The sequence below is a fragment of the Sturnira hondurensis genome, unplaced genomic scaffold (genome assembly GCF_014824575.4).
Source record: "Sturnira hondurensis isolate 20B ecotype Veracruz unplaced genomic scaffold, ASM1482457v3 Scaffold0003693, whole genome shotgun sequence".
Classification (NCBI taxonomy): domain Eukaryota; kingdom Metazoa; phylum Chordata; class Mammalia; order Chiroptera; family Phyllostomidae; genus Sturnira; species Sturnira hondurensis.
Window position 1 is genome coordinate 5,082,834 of NW_028076324.1, and position 19,231 is coordinate 5,102,064.

Sequence of the window (19,231 nt, forward strand, 5' to 3'; positions counted from 1 at the left end):
CAGAACATCCATTCTTTTTCAAATTCTTTGTAACTGTATAGATCGGCCTTTTTCATGTTGCTTAAGTAATTGATGCGTTCACTTATCTGAGTATTCATTCAATAAGTTACTGTTTTATCTGCAGAAAGATATAAATGAGACATAATCCTGCCCTTCAGAGAGCTTGGTTGCCTTAGAGATGTATAGACATAAATGGAATGATGTTATAGATGCCGAAATATGTATATGTCTGGGGTTGACACCCCAAAGGCTCTGTGCATTTCTGTCTGCAAGTTCAGGAAGAGTAGGTCGTGTTTGAACTGAGACGTAAAAACAGGTGGGTATTCCCCGGGGTGGAACATGACTCCCTAAGGGCAGGAACAGCGAGAGGAAGGCTGGGGCCAAGCGCGTGTTTAGGGAGTTCGGAATGGGTGAGCACAGGCAGGACAGGCTGCAACCTCACAGAGGAGTGAGGGTCTTTCATGCCAGGCCAAGGCAATCGAACTTTGTTCTCCTAGGCAGAGGGATCTCCAGAATAGCTTTTGTGCCTAGTTACGAAATCCTAAGCTAATCTGCCCCATTTTCATTCATGTGGCCTTCAAAGGCCAGAGTTAAAAAATGACAAAATCTGATAAGAGGAGTGCTCTTCCTCTTTCCCCTGAAATACTTCTAAGCAACTCTTTCCCCAGTAGCCTACTCACCCATTCCATTCAGTTTCAGCCGTGCTCAGGGCCAGGTATGATTGCAGGGCCAGGGGCGCTGAAGGTTGCAGGGCCAGGGGCGCTGAAAGACGCAGTCCTTCCCCATCTCTCTCACCAACTCACTGGGCACCCGACTGTATTTAACCACTAGGTCACTATTGCTGAGCCTTGGTGTGAAATGTAGATAATTATACTTGTATTCACTGGCCTCATGGGACTTCTCCTTAATATTTATAGCTGCAAAATACTTTGCAGTCATTTTTATTAATAGTTACCAGATGTGTCATAAGGATTAATGAGTTTATGATCTGAAGTGTTTTGAGCTCCTGAAATAGGAGGCAGCCGCCCGCACGGGGGATCTATAAAAGAGCACTGAACTGCAGACAGTACCCATTTGGAAATCTGAGCTGTTACGTGTGAAGGACAAACGGCACACTTAGAATTTCAGTGTACTTGGTAGGTGTTTTGGGGACCCTTAATAAGGTTGCTGGATTCATCACAGGCCATTGCGAAAAATAGAAGTAAGTAACCCCCCCCACACACACACATACACACACTCACCCCGATGCTGTTTCTGCTGGTTCCACTGTTGCTGACTTCTTGTGCATCGTCTCTGACTCTGTTTCCCCGCCTATAGCCAGTTGTTTTCAGGTATCCAGCAGTCTCCTTTAGGTATCTAAATTAGTATTTCTATTTTCTTTTCCTTTTACTATCCAAATTCAGGCTCTTATTAGCTCTCCATCAAGCCATTGTTAGTTTATTTCTCCCCATTTCATACCTCCCCTATTTAAGGATTAACCTTCTGTAGACAGAGCTCTTATTACCACTTCCTGCGGGAACCTTCAGTGGCTCTTTATTGCCTGTGAAAACCAACTGCAGGCTCACAAGGCCTCTGCACGGCCCTGACCTCCTTTCCCTCTGCCCAGGGCTTGCCAGTCTAGATCCTTCTCTCCTCCCCAAGACCTCTGGGTGCCTGGGTAGCTCTTCCCAAGGCAGAGACGTGAGTAGGGGGACACGTCAGACACAAAGGGGCTCTTTGGCCATTCCAACTCGGTCACGCCCTGGGCCTTCGTCAGAATAAAATCACTGTCGTGAAGGTGTTGTAGGCCTGGGCCACTCATGTTCTCTTCCTTCTTCAGTGGTCTCTGTGTTTGAAATGTCCATTCTCACATCTACCCTATTTCTTGACATTTTAGTTATTTATATACGTGTCCTTCCCACAGACTGGATCGCCAGTCCGTTGAGAACAAAGCCTGTGTCTTTGTGTTCTTCACAGTGCCTGTTATCTCTGTGAGGCCTGACGAGTCTTTGTTGAACTGAGCTTTACATGGACTCACAGTCTCACTTACCAGTGCTGTGGACACGTTTGACAGGTACATGGGAGAAAGGACCCTGTGGTGAATCTCTATGCACTTGTCACGAAGCTTCGAGGAAAACGAACACGTGGCCGGTTTTGGGTGTCTGCACTCTCAGTCTCATCAGCATGTGCATTTCAAACACTCCCTGGTGGGGAAGTGTCTCCCTGTGGCCCTGTTGTCCGGAGCTGGCGGCTGCCGTTGCGCAGTGCCCTCGGAGGCAGGCACACACGCTACTAGTGCGGGGCGGGGAGGCCGGGGCGCTGCCATTGCACTCGGACCCGATCGGATCTTGTTTTCCACGTGGTTTTCATATGTGTTCGATCATCCTCTTTTTCCTGGTTCACGTTTTAGGGTGTGAGTCGGGTGACATCTGTGTGGAACCTGCCGCCTCAGTAAGAAGTGGCCATGGGTTGAGAGGGCGTGCGTGACAGGGAGTCTGTGAGAGGCGGACTCCAGGTTCCCGGCCTAGAGGCCTGGAGCCGTGAGGTCAGAGAATCAGGAGTCCCCAGGCCCCCTGGGTTCCTGTGTGGTGTCACTGCCTGTCTGGTCCTTAATTCATTTCTGCTAGTATTTTTTAAGTATTTACTGGAATTTTCTAATTACTCTGAGTCATAAAGAAAAGTATAAATTATGTTTCTTTGCTTTATTTAGGAGGGCAGGGAATATATCATCTTAGAAAGGGTTCCATCCTGGCTAACTATAGTTCTATCCTTGGTAGGATTTTCACTTTTTATACTTTAAGGGAGAATGTTTCATCCCAATCCTGTCTGTTTGGGACCTAACTGAAGAATGTAAGTACGCCGGAGTTCAAACTTAAGAAACTTTTTTTTCTTCTTTTACTAAAATATGCCCCGAGTGCTTTCCCGTTTGTGGTAGACTTCAACTAATATGTGGGAAATAAGCACAAAGGTGCAGCCCCTGCATTCAAGGACTGCGTGGTAGGGCGGAGGCTCCGGTCTGGAAATAACTCCCTTGTCGAGTGTTGGTGGAGTGAGGACACAGAGAGATAGTGTGAGAAGGGACCCAGAGTGGGGACACGGAGAACTTTTGTGAGGGACAGACTGGGAGTGGGGACACGGCTCGTGTGGGGAAGGCCTGGGAGCGGGGACACGGATTGCTCATGGACCAGGATGGACCAGGAGGTGTCGTGAGCAAGGGAAGGGGCATGTGTCTGAGAGTTCAGGGGAGAGACTCTTTCTGGGTCAAGGAGCTGAGGGACCGGCTGGAACCCCTTATGTGCGCTCTTGCTGCCACTGTTACAGCGTCCTCTTGGCCTCTCACTCTGTCTTAAACATAACCGTGAACCTAGCCCTTCCTGGTCTTAACCCCGCCACCCCCAGGGTTTGCAGGGTGAAGTGCGTGTTCCCCTGGGTCCTTCCGCCTGTTGAGCCTGTTGCATAGCGTTTCCTACGTAGTTGCCTCTCCTCTGTGCCTCTTCTCAGATCTCATCACTGCTCCCTTATCTTCAGCAGAATGAGTTTCTTCTAACACTTTCTTTCAAAAGCAGTCCCAAGGCCCGATTGGTTATCATGGTTCCCACTGCAGAAATGCGGTGCGGTGACCTGGTGCTGTGAACTCAGGTCACTACCACCCTAGCTGAGCCATGTTTTTAAAAGATTTTATTTATTTAATTTTAGAGAGAGGGGAAGGGAGGGAAAGAAACACCAATGAGAGAGAACATTGATTGGTTGCTTCTTGCACTCACCCTGTGGGGGGACCTGGCCTGCAGCCCAGGCAGGGAGTGCCCTGACCGGGAGTCACACTGGCCACCCTTCACCCTATGGAGTGACGCCCAAGGCACTGAGCCACACGGGTCAGGGTGAGGCGTTGTTTCAGGTGGGCTCTTTTCCTTTCAGTTAAGAGTTTGGCCTGCCCTGTAGTAAGTGAGACTTTGGCTGTCCAGTCTTAGTGTCTACAGGCTAGAAAGTGTCGACAACATAGTTGCCTCAGATGCCCAGAGACACCACTGGGAGGACCTGGCGTGCCCAGGACCAGAGGAGGGAAGTGGAAAGATCTGGAATCCATATCTCTGAGCAGTTTAGATTGGTGACTACCTGATTTTCTTATGGGACTCAACAAATGCAAAGACCCTCATACTGTACGGAAAACAGCTTCAACAGCCAACTTTCTCTCGTGAGAGAGGACTAGGAGTAGTGTCCGTCCTGCCAGGATGCAGCCCTCTGAGAGCTGAGCCCCTGGAGGTCCCTGCTCTTGCATCGGAGCAGGGAGACCTGGGAAGGGGAGAAAGGCTTGTTGAGGGAATAGAGGCAGAAGGGGTGGACTTCGAGAGCATCAGGTCCACTTCTGTGTCCCATTGCCATCGTAAACTCAGCCACCCCTAGACGAATTTCTGATTCCATCTCCTTCCTCCGACATCCCTTTTTCTTATCCTGATGCTATTTAAAAATGTTTTTCTTTAATATTACTTGAATGGCAGGTCTACAAGTACTGAAGTCTTGTCTTGTGATGTTGCTTGCACCCACTGTCCAGGCTCTTAACCACTCACTCCTGCTCTGCTGTTGGAGTCTCATTAGTGATTTGCCTCCTTGGCCTTTAACTGTTTCTCCAGCCAGTGTGTCTTCCACCACCAGGCCATTCTTCTCAGCCTCCTGCTTGCTCTCTCAGGCATCTGTGGCGGTCAGCACATTACCTGCATGGGTTAGTTTCAGGTACCAAGCTCCTCCCTCTCTGCCCTGCTCTGTCTGATGTGCAGAGTTGTGCTGCAGCCAGGCCAGCTTCCCGTGACTGCACTGACCAGTCTCCTTTTGTGTATGAGTCTTCCCTGTCCGCCAGGGCTGGGTCTGAGTTCTACCTGCTCACTGAAGCCTTCCTGACCTTGCCTGATAGTTTCTCGTTAGTCCCGTGGTGCTTGTCTTTGCAGACACAGCCCTTGCATCGCACGTGAGTGGAAAGAGCCTGAGGTGTGTGGGTCCGCCATATGTATCCCTGTTTCCAGCGTGTGTCTTGTGTTGCTGAATGGGGATGGGGGCAGGGAGCCGCCAGCTGCGCTCCTTACTTCTTCCATTTCCTTGTGTAACGCCCCTTGCACTTGGCATGCCTGGTTGGCAATGACTCCAGTCTGTTTGGTCTAAACCTTCTCTGGTTATCTCTGTTTGGTCCCTCTGGACCCCTCATGCCCGCCTGTTTGCTGTTTCCTCAGCCGGTGCCCCGGATCCTGGTGCAGCCTGCCCCACTGGACGCCAGGACGGCCAGGATGGCGGAGGTGAGCCGGCTGGGCGGGGGTGGCGCCTGTGCTGGAGGCTGCCCCACATGCGGTGGGTGGCCAGTGCGATAATTGTTGAGTCCACAGCCACGGTGGTTTTATTTTAGCTTTCCCGATTTGATGATTAACCATAATATGGGCCACTGTCTTCTGCCTCTATATTTTTCTTGTTGCACTTGGCTATTTTCAACTTGTTAATCATATGATTGCTAAACTTTTAGGTGCTTGACTGCTAATGTAGTCTGCTGCTTTAATAGCCCACCACCAGGCAAAGGCGATTTCTATAAACAGAACAATCTCCTTATTCTAAGTGTTTGCTTAATTCTCAGTTTTACATTTCATTCTGATTCATGATATCAGCGTGAAAAGACTAATGCTAAACTCGGGAGAAAAATAGTCTCTTATGATCTCCCACAGATGAACAGCACTTCTAATCTTATGAATAGCAAATCTATTTTCTCCCACTGTGTGCTCATTCTCTTAGGAAATGCTATATCTTCATAGGGAAATTTTATTTATTAAAACAACAGCAAAGAAGGCCAAGTAATTTGAAAGAAAATTCAGACCTCCATGATGAATTCACTTTGTTCTGAAAGGCCCTTTTCAATCCAGTGTGCCTTCTGTGTTCACGAGCCGAACTGAAGGTACGACCAGGATCCCCACCCCCCCCCACCCCCCCCGCTCTTGCCGATGGGTGATTTTCCTGAGACAGGATTGGGGCCCCAAGGCCAATGGGACCAAGTGAGAACAAGTGCCCTGCTGCTGAGGGCACCGGCCTGCCCCAGCCTCTGCAGCGCAGGGTGGTCTTGCTGCCTGTCATGGTGGCTTGCTTGAGTCCAGGCTTTAGCGGCTGTCTCTGAAGGGTCATCAGGGGCATAACCCACAGAGGGCGGGCAGGTTTCCACTCATGCCACCGCCCGTCAAGTGGGAGCGGCCCCTGTGGTGCGGGGGTGGGAGGACTGGAGGCTGCTTGCTTCTGCTCAGCAGGAACAAAGGCTCCCTCTGCCGCTTACAGGCTCTTCTTTGCTGTGGCTGCGGGTCTGACCTCTGATCCCTGCTGTTCCCCTTCCTGGTGGCTCTGGCTAAACCTTCAACCTCCCTGGGCCACGGTGTGAAATGAATGTGATAATACTCTTTGGCCTACACCAAAGGGTTTATGTGGAAGCAAATAGGACAATGCCAAGAAAATCTAAGGCACTGTCTCTAGACTGTCACCTCCCCAGGACAGGACCTCGCTGGCCCTTAGTGGACAGCTGTCATCTGGCAGTGGTGGGGTCTCACCAGGAGGGGACATGGGAACACATACTGTCTCAGGGTCATAGCTGTTTTTCAGGCTCTAGACTTTTGTGATTTGTTTGTGTATTCCTCCCTGCCTGGTCAGTGATATTAAAAATAAAATATAAAAGAATAAATAAAACATGTATGAGTTACAAGAGAAAAATGATTGAAGGATTGCCTAATCTTTTAGAGTATTTATGCTGGTGACAGTTATTGATCTATTGGATTTAGTAAATTTTGCAGCCTAGAGATCCATCACAAAAATGGGCTGTTAATCTCAAGAGGTGCCGTTAGTTCCATACCCTGAAAGTGTGCCTTGTGGGGAAAGGAGGGCTTCCGGGGACAGGAATATAAATGACAGTTCACGTGAAAATGCATGATTTATCAGACTGCTGACTTAAGCCAAGTAACTGTAAGAGACTTATAGATCTCAGCTGTTTCCCCGTTCAAATAAATCCTGTATTTCAAATGGAAAATGGCTATTCCTGTAATATAAATAATCTTTTCGTAAATATTGGAAAACATATTTCTTTCTCCGAACGGCATTCTCTCCACTGGCCCGTCCCATTCCCCACTCCCACCAGTCTCTTACCCCATCATTGTGAGTTGGGAGTAGAAAGATAATCTGGCAGCTTCTTCAAATGACTTAAATTACCCGTGAAAGAACACTCACAAGCACCTCAGCAACAGTAGGGTTTGGATGAGCTGTGGCCGTCGTCATTCCCCATGAGATGGGGCTTTGTGTGTGTCCCTGCCCGAGTGACTCAGACAGAGCAGCATTAGAGGGAGAGGCCAGCCTCCGTGCCTTCCTCCTCAGCTGCTCCTGGGGGTGGGGGGTGGGGAGGGGAAGCACTGCTGCTGGGCTGAGTCTGCTGGGATCCAAGGGCCTCCTGACCTGTGACATGGGACCTGCCTGCAGCAGCAGCTGAAGGATGGCCCCTCAGAGAGGGCATGGCCTACAGCCTCCGTCTCCTCCCCGCCCACCGCCCCAGCCGGGAGCAGCCAGGCATCAGCAGGACCGAGGGGCATTTCTCTGGGGCTGAGCTGAGCAAGCCGAGCTGAAGCTCTTTCAGGCCCTCCCTTGAGATCATCACTTCAGTTTTTCAGAAGAGGGTTCTTCTGTCTTCGAAGTGATTCTCTTGGTCTCCCTGGGAAGTCAGGGTGGGCAGGGGATCTGTCTCCAAGGGAGCAGAGTTCTTAGGGAGGCAGGGGATACTGGGGGGTGCACACCTACTGTGTGCCATGCTCTGCGGTGAGGCCTTGCCTGCCTTGCACCTCCTGACCCCAGAGAGCCCAACATGTGTTACTTCCCACACTACCAGCTGGGTGTCTGAGGGTTCAGCTCCATCCGATGCTGTCTACCCAGAGGTAGTGTCAGATCCCACAGCTTAAGGGCACAGTTTCACCGGTTGCCCCCCACTTCGGACACCAGTCTCAAGTCCAGGTTGTCACCTGTATCTCTGACTGTCTAGCTGTAAGTCGGACGTTCCCATGTCCTCCATAGAATTGATTAACTTGCTGAATGTCTCACAAAACTCGAGAAACATTTTACTTACTAGATTATGAGTTTGTTATAGAAGGATGTAACCAGATACGGCCAGATGGAAGACGGGTGGAGGACAAGGTGTGGGGAAGTGCTGCGAGGCTTCCGCACTCCCTCTGAGCGCGCCTCTCTCCTTCTGCCTGCGCATGTTCGCTACCCCAGAAACTCTCCAAAACCTGTTCTCTTCATGGAGGCCTCATTACATGGGGACGTCTGATTAAATCATCCACCATTTGGTGATTGGTGATTCATTCAGCCTCTAGCCCCTTTTCAGTGCCCAGAAATCAGGGGGTGAGACCGAAAGTCCCAACCCTCCAAGCCTGGTTGTCCCCGCTGGCAATCCTGCCCCCATCCTTAGGGGATTTCTAAAAGTCACTTTAGTAACAAAATCTGGGGAGTTGTTGGAAGGGGTTCTGAATATCAAGACACGTTTCTGCTCTTATCTCTTAGAAAATCCCAAGGGTTTTAGAAAGAGCTCTGTGCCAGAAATGGGGATGAGGACAAGACATACATTTCTCATTGTAAATCCCAGGACCCAGGCATCTGTTAGCATCTCTGCACAGAAGGGGAGGGAAGGGAACAGGCAGCCCCCGGGGTGTGTGCCCAGTGCTGCAGTCCCTCAGCATCCGTGGGGGGAAAGCAGGTCCCGGGGGCGATGTGGCAGAGCACATGCTGGAAGCAGGCCGCCTTCCCACACAGCAGTACCCTTGCTGCAGCAGAGCCGTGGGGTTCCAGCTAACTGCACAGCCCCTGCTTCCCCCTGTTAGAAATGCATGCCTGCCCTTGAACTCTGACCAGTTGCACCTCCCCTCTCCTGCTTCAGGCTCTCCGGGAGAACACCGGGGTGAGAGTGGCCCCCGATGTGACTGTGACTATGCAGGCTGCTTCAGTGCTGAAGACCAAGGACAGACCAACTCAAGTGCCTTCGCCACCAAGCACGGCCGCCAACACCCAGGTCCCCGAAGCGCAGGATGGGCCACCCAGCCCCCTGAGCGAGGCCTCCAGCGGGTACTTCTCACACAGTGTCTCCTCCACCACACTGTCTGATGCCGTCGCTCTGGGCCTGGATGCTGCAGCCCAGGCGGGTGGGCAGACGCCCGGCTCGCCCCCTCCTGTCCCCTGCCAGGCGGGCCCCGACTCCGAGCCCCCATTTCCTTCTGCTGCCCCAGGTGCAGACAGCACTCCCCCTGCCCTGCTGGGGGGTCAGAGCAGCCTTCTGTCACCGCCTGTCCCAGCGAAGCAGACTCCGCTGAGTGACGGTGATGGCGACAGTGCCAGCGTGGCCCAGGCCGAGGGAGCGGTTCCCATAGAGAAGCAGAACGAAGAGGCAAGCACTTCACCGACGCATCTTCCCACTTCTACCCCCCAGGAGTCACCCAGCCCACAGAGCAGGGATGACCGCTCCTCTGCCACCAAGCCGCTAGGAAGACCCAAGGGCCAGGCCAGGCCAGATGTCAGCTTAGGGCCGGACGTCTCCAAGCCACAGCTGCCTCCTGACGTCCGGTCTCAGTCGCCCGCTCCAGCATCCCCGTTCAGAATCCGGAAGGTGCGAACCTCGGAGCTGAAGTCATTCTCCTGCATGCTTGGCGGGGACCCTGGCTGCCCCTCTGGTGCTGAGGATGACCTGCTGGCCTCGGGAGGGACTGGCGATGGCAGCTCTGGAGGGCAGAGCCTGGAGAAGCTGGAAGTTTCCTCCGATTCCGAGGAAACCAGTGAGGTCCCAGAGTGGCTCAGAGAAGGAGAGTATGTTACTGTGGGCACCAGCAAGTTGGGCATCGTCAGGTACATCGGGCCCACCGACTTCCAGGAAGGGACCTGGGTTGGCGTGGAGCTGGACCTACCTTCAGGTGAGCACTGTGCAGGGCGGCCCTGGCACTGAGGCGCCCAGTAGGCCGAGGGCCATCCCAGACCCTTGCCCTGCGCCCTCGGGGCTGCAGGTGGCCTATGAGCCTTCTTTTCAAACTGGGGGATTTTTTTTCTACATAAAGTTTTTAGAATGTTTTAGGAGTCAGGTTCTCTTTTTTTTTTAGCCTCCAGAAATTTCCCAGAAACCTAAGACATTAATTAAAAGCTATAAATTTGGTAATGAATTTTAATGACATTATTCTTTTTTTAGTCACAGCTGCATTTGCATTTGAACTAGAACTTAGCTATGTCTCCTGTGTTGGCTCAGGTTACAGACACTTAGCCCCTGTGGGTTCTCAGTTGTTCCTAAGACACCCAGGCTGCTTGGCCCACACTGTGAGACCAGAGGACAAAAGCAGACCCCTTGCAGGCTTGCCAGTCTGAAGACTCATTCTAGCCTAGAACAGTGCAGCGTAAAGCGAACCCATCGTTGTTTTCAGAAAAACCCAGGGCAGCCTTTAAGGAAGTAGTCTGCTCTTCAGATGCTTCACTGAAACGCCTTTGTGGTGAGACAGCGCACATGCCATAAAACCCACTCTGCGTGTGCCAGTTGGTGGTTCTGGTGCACGTGCAGAGCTGTGCGCCCATTTCCATCACCCGATTCTGGCGGCTTCGTCACCCCCCAGTGTCCACACGTTCCCCGCCTCACACCCTGGTCAACCTGCTGTTAGTCTTCTTGTCTCTAAAGTTACAAGAAATGTCTGGACTTCCATGTAAGTGGAATCCTACGAAATGTGGGCTTCTTTTGTGCCTGGCTTATTCCACTGAACCTAATGTTTCCCACGTGTGTCCAGTTGTAGCGTGTTACTGTAGCGCGTGACCTGTTTGTGGCAGAATAGTATCCCATGTCTGGGTGGCCCGTGTTTTGTTCATCCAGTTGACAGACATTTGGGTTGCTCCCACTTTCTGGCTTTTGTGAAGAGTGCTGCTGGGAATGTTCGTGTGCACACTTTTGTGTGGACGCATGTTTTCATTTCTCTTGAGTAGATCCCAGGAGGTAACTCTGAGTCTAACGCCTGAGGGCTGCCGGACCGATGTCCACTCTCCCTGCCCCAGCAGCACACAAGGGTCAGACCGCCAGGCCAGGGTTGGGGGCTGTGGAGGTGGGCGGTTGGGAGAGCTCTATGTGGCCAGGCGGTGGTGTGGTGGGAGGAAGATGCTCAAGGGGGCGGGGTGCAGCTCACCTTGGCAGAGCAGGGCCAGCTGGGGGTGGTTTGCTCTGTGACATCCTGACGTCCGAGGCCTGTCTTACAGGGACTCTGTCACTGAGCCCCTCAGCCCAGCTGTGAAGTCACTCACTGGTTTAAAAAGTAGTTTCGGCAAAGATTATCATAAATTGGAAGTGGTTCTAAATGATTATTGTAGCACAGGCTGGAATATTTTTTAAACTCCAAGTCTGTTGAAATGCAAATGGGAATTGGAAAACAATTTGTATTTGGAATTAAATTTAAGAATGAAAGGGAGACTAGCAAATAGATGGATTCATCCAACAAACATTTATGCACCCACTATGTTCAGTCGCTGTCCTGGGACTCAGGGTTACCTTCTGGAGCAGAACAAAATTCCTGGTTTCACTGGACTTTGATTTCAGAGGGGAGACAATTACTAAACAAACAAACAAACAAACAAACTTTGATAGTAGTAAGTGCTATGAAGAAGTTAATATGGGCTGAGCAGATGGGGTGGTGGGTGTGGGGAGGCCGTAAGTCAGTGGTCCCCAGCCTTTTGGGCACCAGGGCCTGTTGTCATGGAAGACAGCTCTTCTGCCACTGTGCAGCCGGCCCCCAGCAGGCCTCAGACCACTGCCGGTCTATAGCCCCGTGTGGGGCCCCTGCTGTATGGAATAACTCGGAATTGGGGGCAGGAGTGATGTGAGGGGAAGAGAAGCTGGGGCAGCGTCAGGCCGAGGGCACTGCAGACACAGGCTCTGCACAGGGACCGCTCACTGCGTCTGAGGGGATCCTGGAGAGATGAGGCGGCCAGTTCCAGATGGACAAAGTGTGACAGGAAGACAGCTGCTGTTAGGAGAACAGACTCGGGGGTGAGGGCGGGGCCAGGAAGGCCACGAAGGAGGCTGCCGCGGATGTCCAGGTTGGGCGGCACCGTGGAGCCAGGAAAAGTATGGTGGGGAAGCCCCAGGACTGAGGGGTAGAAAGGAGTCAGGCTGGCCCCTGAGAGTGGCCTGAGACCCCAGAGGTAGAAGGAGCATGACCCTGTGGGAGAGTTTGGAGAGCAGGTGGGCTGAAGCCAAGTTCTGCTGGACACGTGGGGCAGGAGGTGTGGGTGACACTCCGGGGGGAGGGGAGGAGACAGAGGGGCTGCTCTGGGACTGGAGACACAGCTGAGAAGTCAGTGTGCAGAGCCCTGCAGCCAAGGCTGGTGAGCCCTAGTGGGGCGAGACCCAGGAGCCCCGTGATGACAGTGGCCACACAGTGGGAAAGGACACGGGCTCGATTCCCTATCCCCAGAGAGGTGGTCCCTGGGGACACTGCTGGCTGTGGGTGGAGGGAGGGCCTGCTCAGAGTGGGGCAGAGAGAAGAGGGCAGGTGAGGGTGTGCAGACAGGGAGTGTGGAGAACTCATGATCCCTTTTGCTTGCAAATCGCGTGCCCCACCAACCCATGACTGTGGGTGCAGACGTTTAGGGAGAGGGCGGCCCCTTTGTTCTGGCTTGTCCACTCCCACCTGGGTGCATTCTTCACCTTAAAACATTTTTTATTCACTTTTGCAAAGAAAGCTTCCCTCTCTCTTGACACATCAAACGTGACAAGTGGATACACATCAAGCTACAACTTGGACATTTGCTAGTTATTGTCTAACAGGTTATTGTACCAAAAACATCATCCTAGGTTTACATCTTGACCATCTAGGGTGAAAACAGTCTGTGCCCTGGTGGGGGTGGGGGGGGGCGCCAGCTCTGCTGCGGGAGCTCTGGACACAGGAGGCTTAGCACAGCAGCCTGATGCCTGCAGCCCCGGGGGTGTCTGTCCCCGTGACAGCTGTGTGCTGCCCGGGAGGTGGCACCGGCCTCACTTGTTGAATGGTGAGCCCCTGTGCCCCTGTGCAGGCCTTTTGGTGCTCGGGGTCCGGCAGGGAGGGGCCGTGGGGTTGCAAGCTGCCTGGAGCCACCTCTGTCTTCTTTTCCTCTCCCCTCAGGTAAGAACGACGGCTCCATCGGAGGAAAGCAGTACTTCAAGTGCAAGCCAGGCTACGGGCTGCTGGTGAGGCCGGGCCGGGTGCGCAGGGCGGCAGGTGCCGGCCGGCGGCGCAGTGCGGGGCTCCGGCTGCAGGGTGCCCCCGAGCCCCGCAGGAGCGGCACCCTCTCCGGCTCCGCCACCAACCTGGCCTCCCTGACAGCAGCTCTGGCCAAGGCCGAGGGCACCTCAGCGCTGCGGGTGGACAGGAGCCCCAAGAACCCTGAGGACCGGAAGTCCTGGGCTAGCTGAGCCAGCGCCGAGGGGTGCACGCTGATAGCTGGGCACCGACAGCCCAGCTGGGGCTGGAGCTGGGCGGCACTGTCCCCTCACACCCCCTTCCCTGAGGGAGCAGGTAGGCGGGGCTTGCTGCAGGATGCAGGGCTGGTGACCTCCCCATTTCTCCCAGGACTCTGGAAGCTTTGATTCTTCCTCTACCCAGAGAACAAGGAAGAGGCCTCTCCTCCGGGTAGTGGTCAAAGGTTCTAGGAACCCAGACTGGTCCTGGCTTGTGGGGAAGGAGGCCCTGGGGGTACCTTCCACCCCCTTCATCCTTTGGCCATGGGGCTCTTCCCACCTGGGGCTGCTGTGGCCCCTTTTCTGTTCTGGCAACCCCATTAACCTCTTAATTTAAAGAAGAGCCCTAACCAGTGCCTTCTCTTCTCCCCGAGGCAGGGTCCTCCACTTGTCCCCTTGGTGGACTCGCTCCTCGTCCCAAATCCCTACACCAGGTATCACCTAAGCACTTCTGGTTGGCCCCCTGGGGCTCCTGGCCCAAGGTTAGGTCCCGTGTGACCCAGAGAGGGCCACAGGGTCTGCCCACCCACCAGTCCCTCGTCCTTCCCCCAGCGTTGCTGAGGGTTTTCTCTGTGGTGGTTTTAGCATCTTTATACCCAGAAAGTTTTTCTCCTTGCCATTTATTTCCTTAAAAGAGTGTTTGGAATATATTTATTTATATTTATTTTTCAAAATCTGAAATGATTCGCGAGTCACAATCGCCTGCCCAGGTGCAAGTGCCCAGGGCCAGTAGTAAGTGCTTCATAGCACTTACTACTATCAAAGTTTGTTTGTTCGTTTAGTAATTGTCTCCCCTCCAAGTCTCCTGCCTTGGGCAGGGGACCCAACAGGGGCTGGGGATGACCCCCCCCCCCCAATTTTCCTTGAATAAAGATACACGAGTGGCCTTCCCCTAAGATGATGCGAAAACTTGGAGAGTTATGTTTTGCTTTCAGTCAGTGACGAAGGCAGTCGAGGCCCAAGACCTTACTTGGTACAGTCCTGGGGGCCGGGAGGGTCTTCAGGCCAGTTTAACCTCTGGCAGCCCCGTCCCTGGGCTCCGTCGGAGAGAGCCCACCCCACTGCCCCTGTGGAGCCACACAGCAGGCCCTCCTCCCGCCAAGCACCCTGCCGGGCTCCCCTGGAGGGCATCTGCAGGAGTGGGAAGAGGGCAGGTGCGCTGCAGACAGGTGTCTCTGGGCTGCAGGATCCCTCGGGGAACCAGCGCCTCCACAGGCACCCTAGCCTGGGACTGGGGTCTGCGCATGCGCTCCTGGCTGCCTGTCTACTTCTCTCATTTAGACTCTGAAACCAACAACACTCAGAACGCCTTTTTTTTTTTTCTTTGAAAAATCTCTGGTTCTCTAGTTATTTGAAGCTCCTCATGAAAAAAAGTGCCAGGTTTCCTGCCCCTGGGTGGGCTGCTCGCACTCAGACCCATGGGGAAGGGGCCGAGGATTGGTTATCTCCGGCAGTTCCTCGTGGTGATGCCCGGCCGGACCTCGGGCCCTGTGTCTCCTAACCGTCACTAGAGACCAGGTGAGGCTGCCTGCCCCTCCCCGGCTCCCTGGGGGAGGGGGGTGGAACTGCAGGAGAGAACTGCTCCTCCCCTGCGTTCACAGGAGGCAGGCCAGGAGGTCAAGAGCACGCCCCTCGCTTAGCCTTATCTCAGCCCAGGTTCACAGTTGTGGGTCTTGAAGGATCTCACCGGGAACAGGCTGAAACCAGGGAATGTTCAGGGAAGTTTCCAGTTTCCAGAAGCCCCAGCTTCTGACTCCCAGCCTGGGCTCTTTCACTGTCCCCATGAAACAGACTGCCAGTCCCGCCTCAGGTCACCTTGGTGGCAGCCCATCTGCCCCAGCGGAGGGGGCTCACTCACGGGCCACATCCAGGTTTTAGTAGTTTAACCCACTGCCCTCCTAATGAGGATCTGCGGGCCCCGCCCCCAGCTCGGCCTCCTAGATGGCATGAGGAGTCAGCTCCCCCTGGACAGCTGCCTGCAGCGTCCTGTCCTCCTGCACGTGTCACCCCTGGCTTGGGAGGTAGGTGTCTCCGGTTTTCTAGTCCTAGCGACTAGACACAAGGGCACCCATGGGTGACGGTTTGCCCTCCACGAGGGCTGGCCGGGAGGCTCCGCTACTCCTTTGGCGGGGGCTGCTGTGTGTGCCTTCCTGCCCGCACCCGGGCCTGGGCCCCTGAGTGAGGTGCGCTCAGCTCTGTGCTCTGTGCTCTGCCAAACCTCCAGCCCAGGTCCCCAAAGTCCCTTTCAGTTGGAGTGTCTCCCTGCCTTCATCAGCATGGTTTGTGGGTGGCACCCCCTCCCCCGCCTTTGTCAGGGCAGATGACCCGCCCATGGGGGTCTTCGCCCGCTTGCTGTAGGGAAGACACTGCAGAAAAGGAAGGTCGCTGGGCGTGAGTGGTCCTTTCCACTTGGCGAGGTGCTCACTGGAGCTCGTCTGCTGCATGACGTGGGGGCAGTGAGACCAGTCAGGGGCCGCCCAGGCTGCCTCAGGCCCGAAGGGTTTCGCAACAGGAGCCCGGGTGGTTCTGAGAGGACCTGTATTAGAGCTGCAACAGTGAGACGAAGGAAGGCCTTCGGGTAGAAGCAACAGGACGGCCTGGGCGTGCTGTGCTCTGGCTGCCCTGGGAAGCTACAGGGAGGAACCCAGGCAGCGCTGCCGTCAACTCGGGTGCACCAGAGTGAGCGTGTAGGGGGGTGGGGGTGGTTCTTTGGTCTGCTTTTCCATTTTCCGTTTGTCTTGGGTCCTCTGGCTCTAATCCGGTCTTTGTTGTTTGTTCCCCTGACTTCATCGTCCTCGGGTTTGGCTGCACAAATGGCATGCCCTGGGTCTCTGTCCCCTCTCTCCCGACCAGGGAGATGTGAGCTGTGCATTCTCTGCTCAGGGGGGAGAGGTAGGAACTATTTGCTCTCAGGTGACCTTGGTTGGGGCGGATAAGGTCTTGCAATTCACTAGCTGGCTGCAGGTGGTTCAGATTGTTTCGCCTTGTCTGATTATCTTGTCCGTTTCCCCATTCTGCTTGCCCAGGAAATGTCCCAGCTTCTCACTGTCCTGCCTCAGCAGCAGTTTTCCAGAACTGCCTTGGGAAGGTCAGTGGGGAGTGAGGGTGTCATGCTGTCTGTCCTTTGGTTTGATTAAAGTGGGACAGACTGTGATGGAATTGTGGGCTCAGGTGGGTTTTTATCAGCTAAAGCGCAAACCAGTGGGTGAACTTTGAGTGATCAGTTCAGGGCTGCCCTGTTCTCTGAAGAGGCTTTGGGACCCCTTCTTTTCTTTCACCCCAACTCGGTTTTCTGTGCCTGCGGTGCTCCCACTAGTCCTGCCCCCAACTTGAGCCTGGGCAGCACTGTGCCCAGCGCTGGGAAGCCAGCGGGCCCCTCGGCCTGGTGCGGAGTGAGGCTCCCGGAGACTCTGAGCAGCCAAGTGGGGTTGGCTGGGACAGGTGGCGTATTCATAGCTTTCAGCAGCTTATGCCCGTTTCCAAGAGCAGTCCTTTCTCCCAGAGGGAAGCGCCGCTGGGGCTGTCAGCTTGCTGGGGGCTGTCTGAGAACGAGCCTGTCAGGGAGCCCTTGGCGAGCCATTGCTGTGCAGGGCATTTGCGTGGTGGCCACGCTGGCCCCCGCTGTCAGCACCCAGCTTGGCCTGTCCTGCTGAGTCCCCGCAGGGGCAGTGTCTGTGGTCCTGCGCCCCTGCTTGCTGCCTACTCCGCTCCCTAGACATCCCTTTAGGGCCAACATGTTGATGGCTCCCGCGAGGTGCGCAGAGGACACTGGTGCCCTTGTCGCCCTGTCACTGTCCCCCTCTTCCTGGGGACTGAGACCTCCTCCTACGAGGGGTTTGCCGCACATGCTGGAGGGAAGGCTGCCCTGCCCCCTCTCCTGGTTCCGCTCATGTCATCGTGCAGACCGACCTGACTTGTTACTGGAACAGCGGTGCCATGCAGATGTCACTAAAGCCACAGCCCTCACAACCCAGCAGGTACTGGGCCACAAGTGCAGGCCTGAGTCCTGTGAGGACCAGAGCCCGAGGGAGGGGCTCTGCTTCATCCCCCTTCACTCGCGCCTTACTGGTCAACTGACCTAGTCTTAAAGACATTGTCAGCACTAGGGTTCACCATGCGGTTCCTCACAGGGCCCAGGCTCTGGACGTAGTGTGACGGCAGGAGGGAATGGCCACGCCGCTCGGAAGTGGGGCCGGGTGAGGACATGTCTGAGCTGTGAGTGCCGCACGAACACCCCCAGGCAGAAACTGGGTGGGACCCTCCTGGCCTCTGCCTCCCACCCTGCCACCCCGACTCCCAGGGGGCTGAGGGTGGTGGGGAGCGGCTGTCCCACCGCCCAGCCTGGCAGGAGTGGGCAGGAGGGCAGGGAGACACAGCCAGTGGAGGGACGGTACGTCTAGTGAGGGCATAAGCTCCAGACAGAACCATCGAAGAGTCTGAAAGGCTTAGAAGGTGTGTAGATGCCCCTTCCTTAACGTTTTCTGCCCCGGCTGTAAAGTTCCCTGTTTGCGAAACTGACAAGGAGTCCACGGGGATTTATCATCCTGGCCCAGTGCCGCCCGTGGGCCACATCTCATGGTGCCCTCCGTTCCCGGGGCTGCCTCGGGTGGGGCTGAGACAGTGGCCACTGTCTGCCTGCCATGCCTCCCTTTGGGGCCGGGAGTGTGGCCCGTTTCATGCCCTAGACATGGACATGACCATCCCCAGGTGCGTTTTGCTCTCCGAGAAGCTCGTCGTCCTGCTCAGCTGCTGACGCGGCGTGTGTTGGGGCGGTCTGGGGACACCACCTCTGCGTGCGGAGTTCTCGAAGTGTGAGGGGCTCACGTGTAAAGAAGCAGTTTGCTGGAGGGAGGATATGGATTTGCTACACATGAAATGGGCGTTTAAAAACATCCAAAGACTGTAATGACTTGTAAAAAGACTTGATGATTTGTGTTGTATAATGAACTAAACCCCTGTAATTTTGTACCACATATGCCTTTCCACCACATGACCAGCCGCTTCTAAATAAAATCAGATGATTTCTTGCCTGAGGTCAGTCTTTTCCCTCCCCTCGCCTGACACAGGGGTTTGGGGGCTGGTTCTAGACCGTTGCACAGGCACGGGGCGCTGGTTCTGAGTGAGGCAGGGCTCTTCACGGTGGAGCCGGGCCCCAGCCCTGTGCTTGTTGTGCCTTTGGATTCAAGCGTCAGGGAGGCCCAGCTGGTTCTGTGGAGAGTCTTCTACCCCTTTGATGAAACCTTTCAGGAGCCAGAAACCGGTAGAATCCTCCTGGTGGCCCGAGACCCGAGGCAGTTAGAGCTACTGGGCTAAGGGGAGACAGCTGGCCTGGGAGTAGAGGGCTGGGAACAGGTCACTTCTCAGGAGCAGGGAAGTCCCAGCTCTCAGGACATGGCCCCACTGCCTGCCTGGACTATAGAACTGACCTCATGGCAGACCCCTGACCTGGGGGGCAGAGGACGTCCTTCTGCTGCTGCAGGGGTGGGCTGACCTTGCAGGCTGTGTCCTGATTGGGCCTACTTGCCGAGGCTGACATCCCAAACTCCCAGGACCCCGTTGCGGGTTCCCAGCAGCTGCGATGGTGGCCCCACCCCTCTGGCCTCCTTTTGGTCACAGGAGCACAGCCCAGCACCAGCAAGGGACACAGCCGGCCTCGAGGCACTGGTTCCACAAGGACACCAACTCACTGGTGGCCCTGGGTAATGCTGTTTCCTTTCTGAGTGTGTGACTCACTCCGCCCTTTGTCTGACAATA

The 19,231-nt window shown here is 54.7% G+C and overlaps 1 protein-coding gene across 2 annotated transcripts in view; it reads left to right on the plus strand.

The window, feature by feature from the left end:
- Nucleotides 1-14,201, plus strand: part of KIF13B (kinesin family member 13B) — a 175,865-nt gene extending 161,664 nt beyond the window's left edge. For both annotated transcript variants that reach the window (XM_037042195.1, XM_037042196.1), the window contains exons 38-40: nt 5,199-5,261; nt 8,906-9,929; nt 13,143-14,201. In XM_037042195.1, the coding sequence (XP_036898090.1) occupies nt 5,199-5,261; nt 8,906-9,929; nt 13,143-13,432 (1,377 nt within the window). In that variant the 3' untranslated portion in view covers nt 13,433-14,201. The remainder of the gene's footprint in view (nt 1-5,198; nt 5,262-8,905; nt 9,930-13,142) is intronic.
- Nucleotides 14,202-19,231: the final 5,030 nt, after the last annotated feature.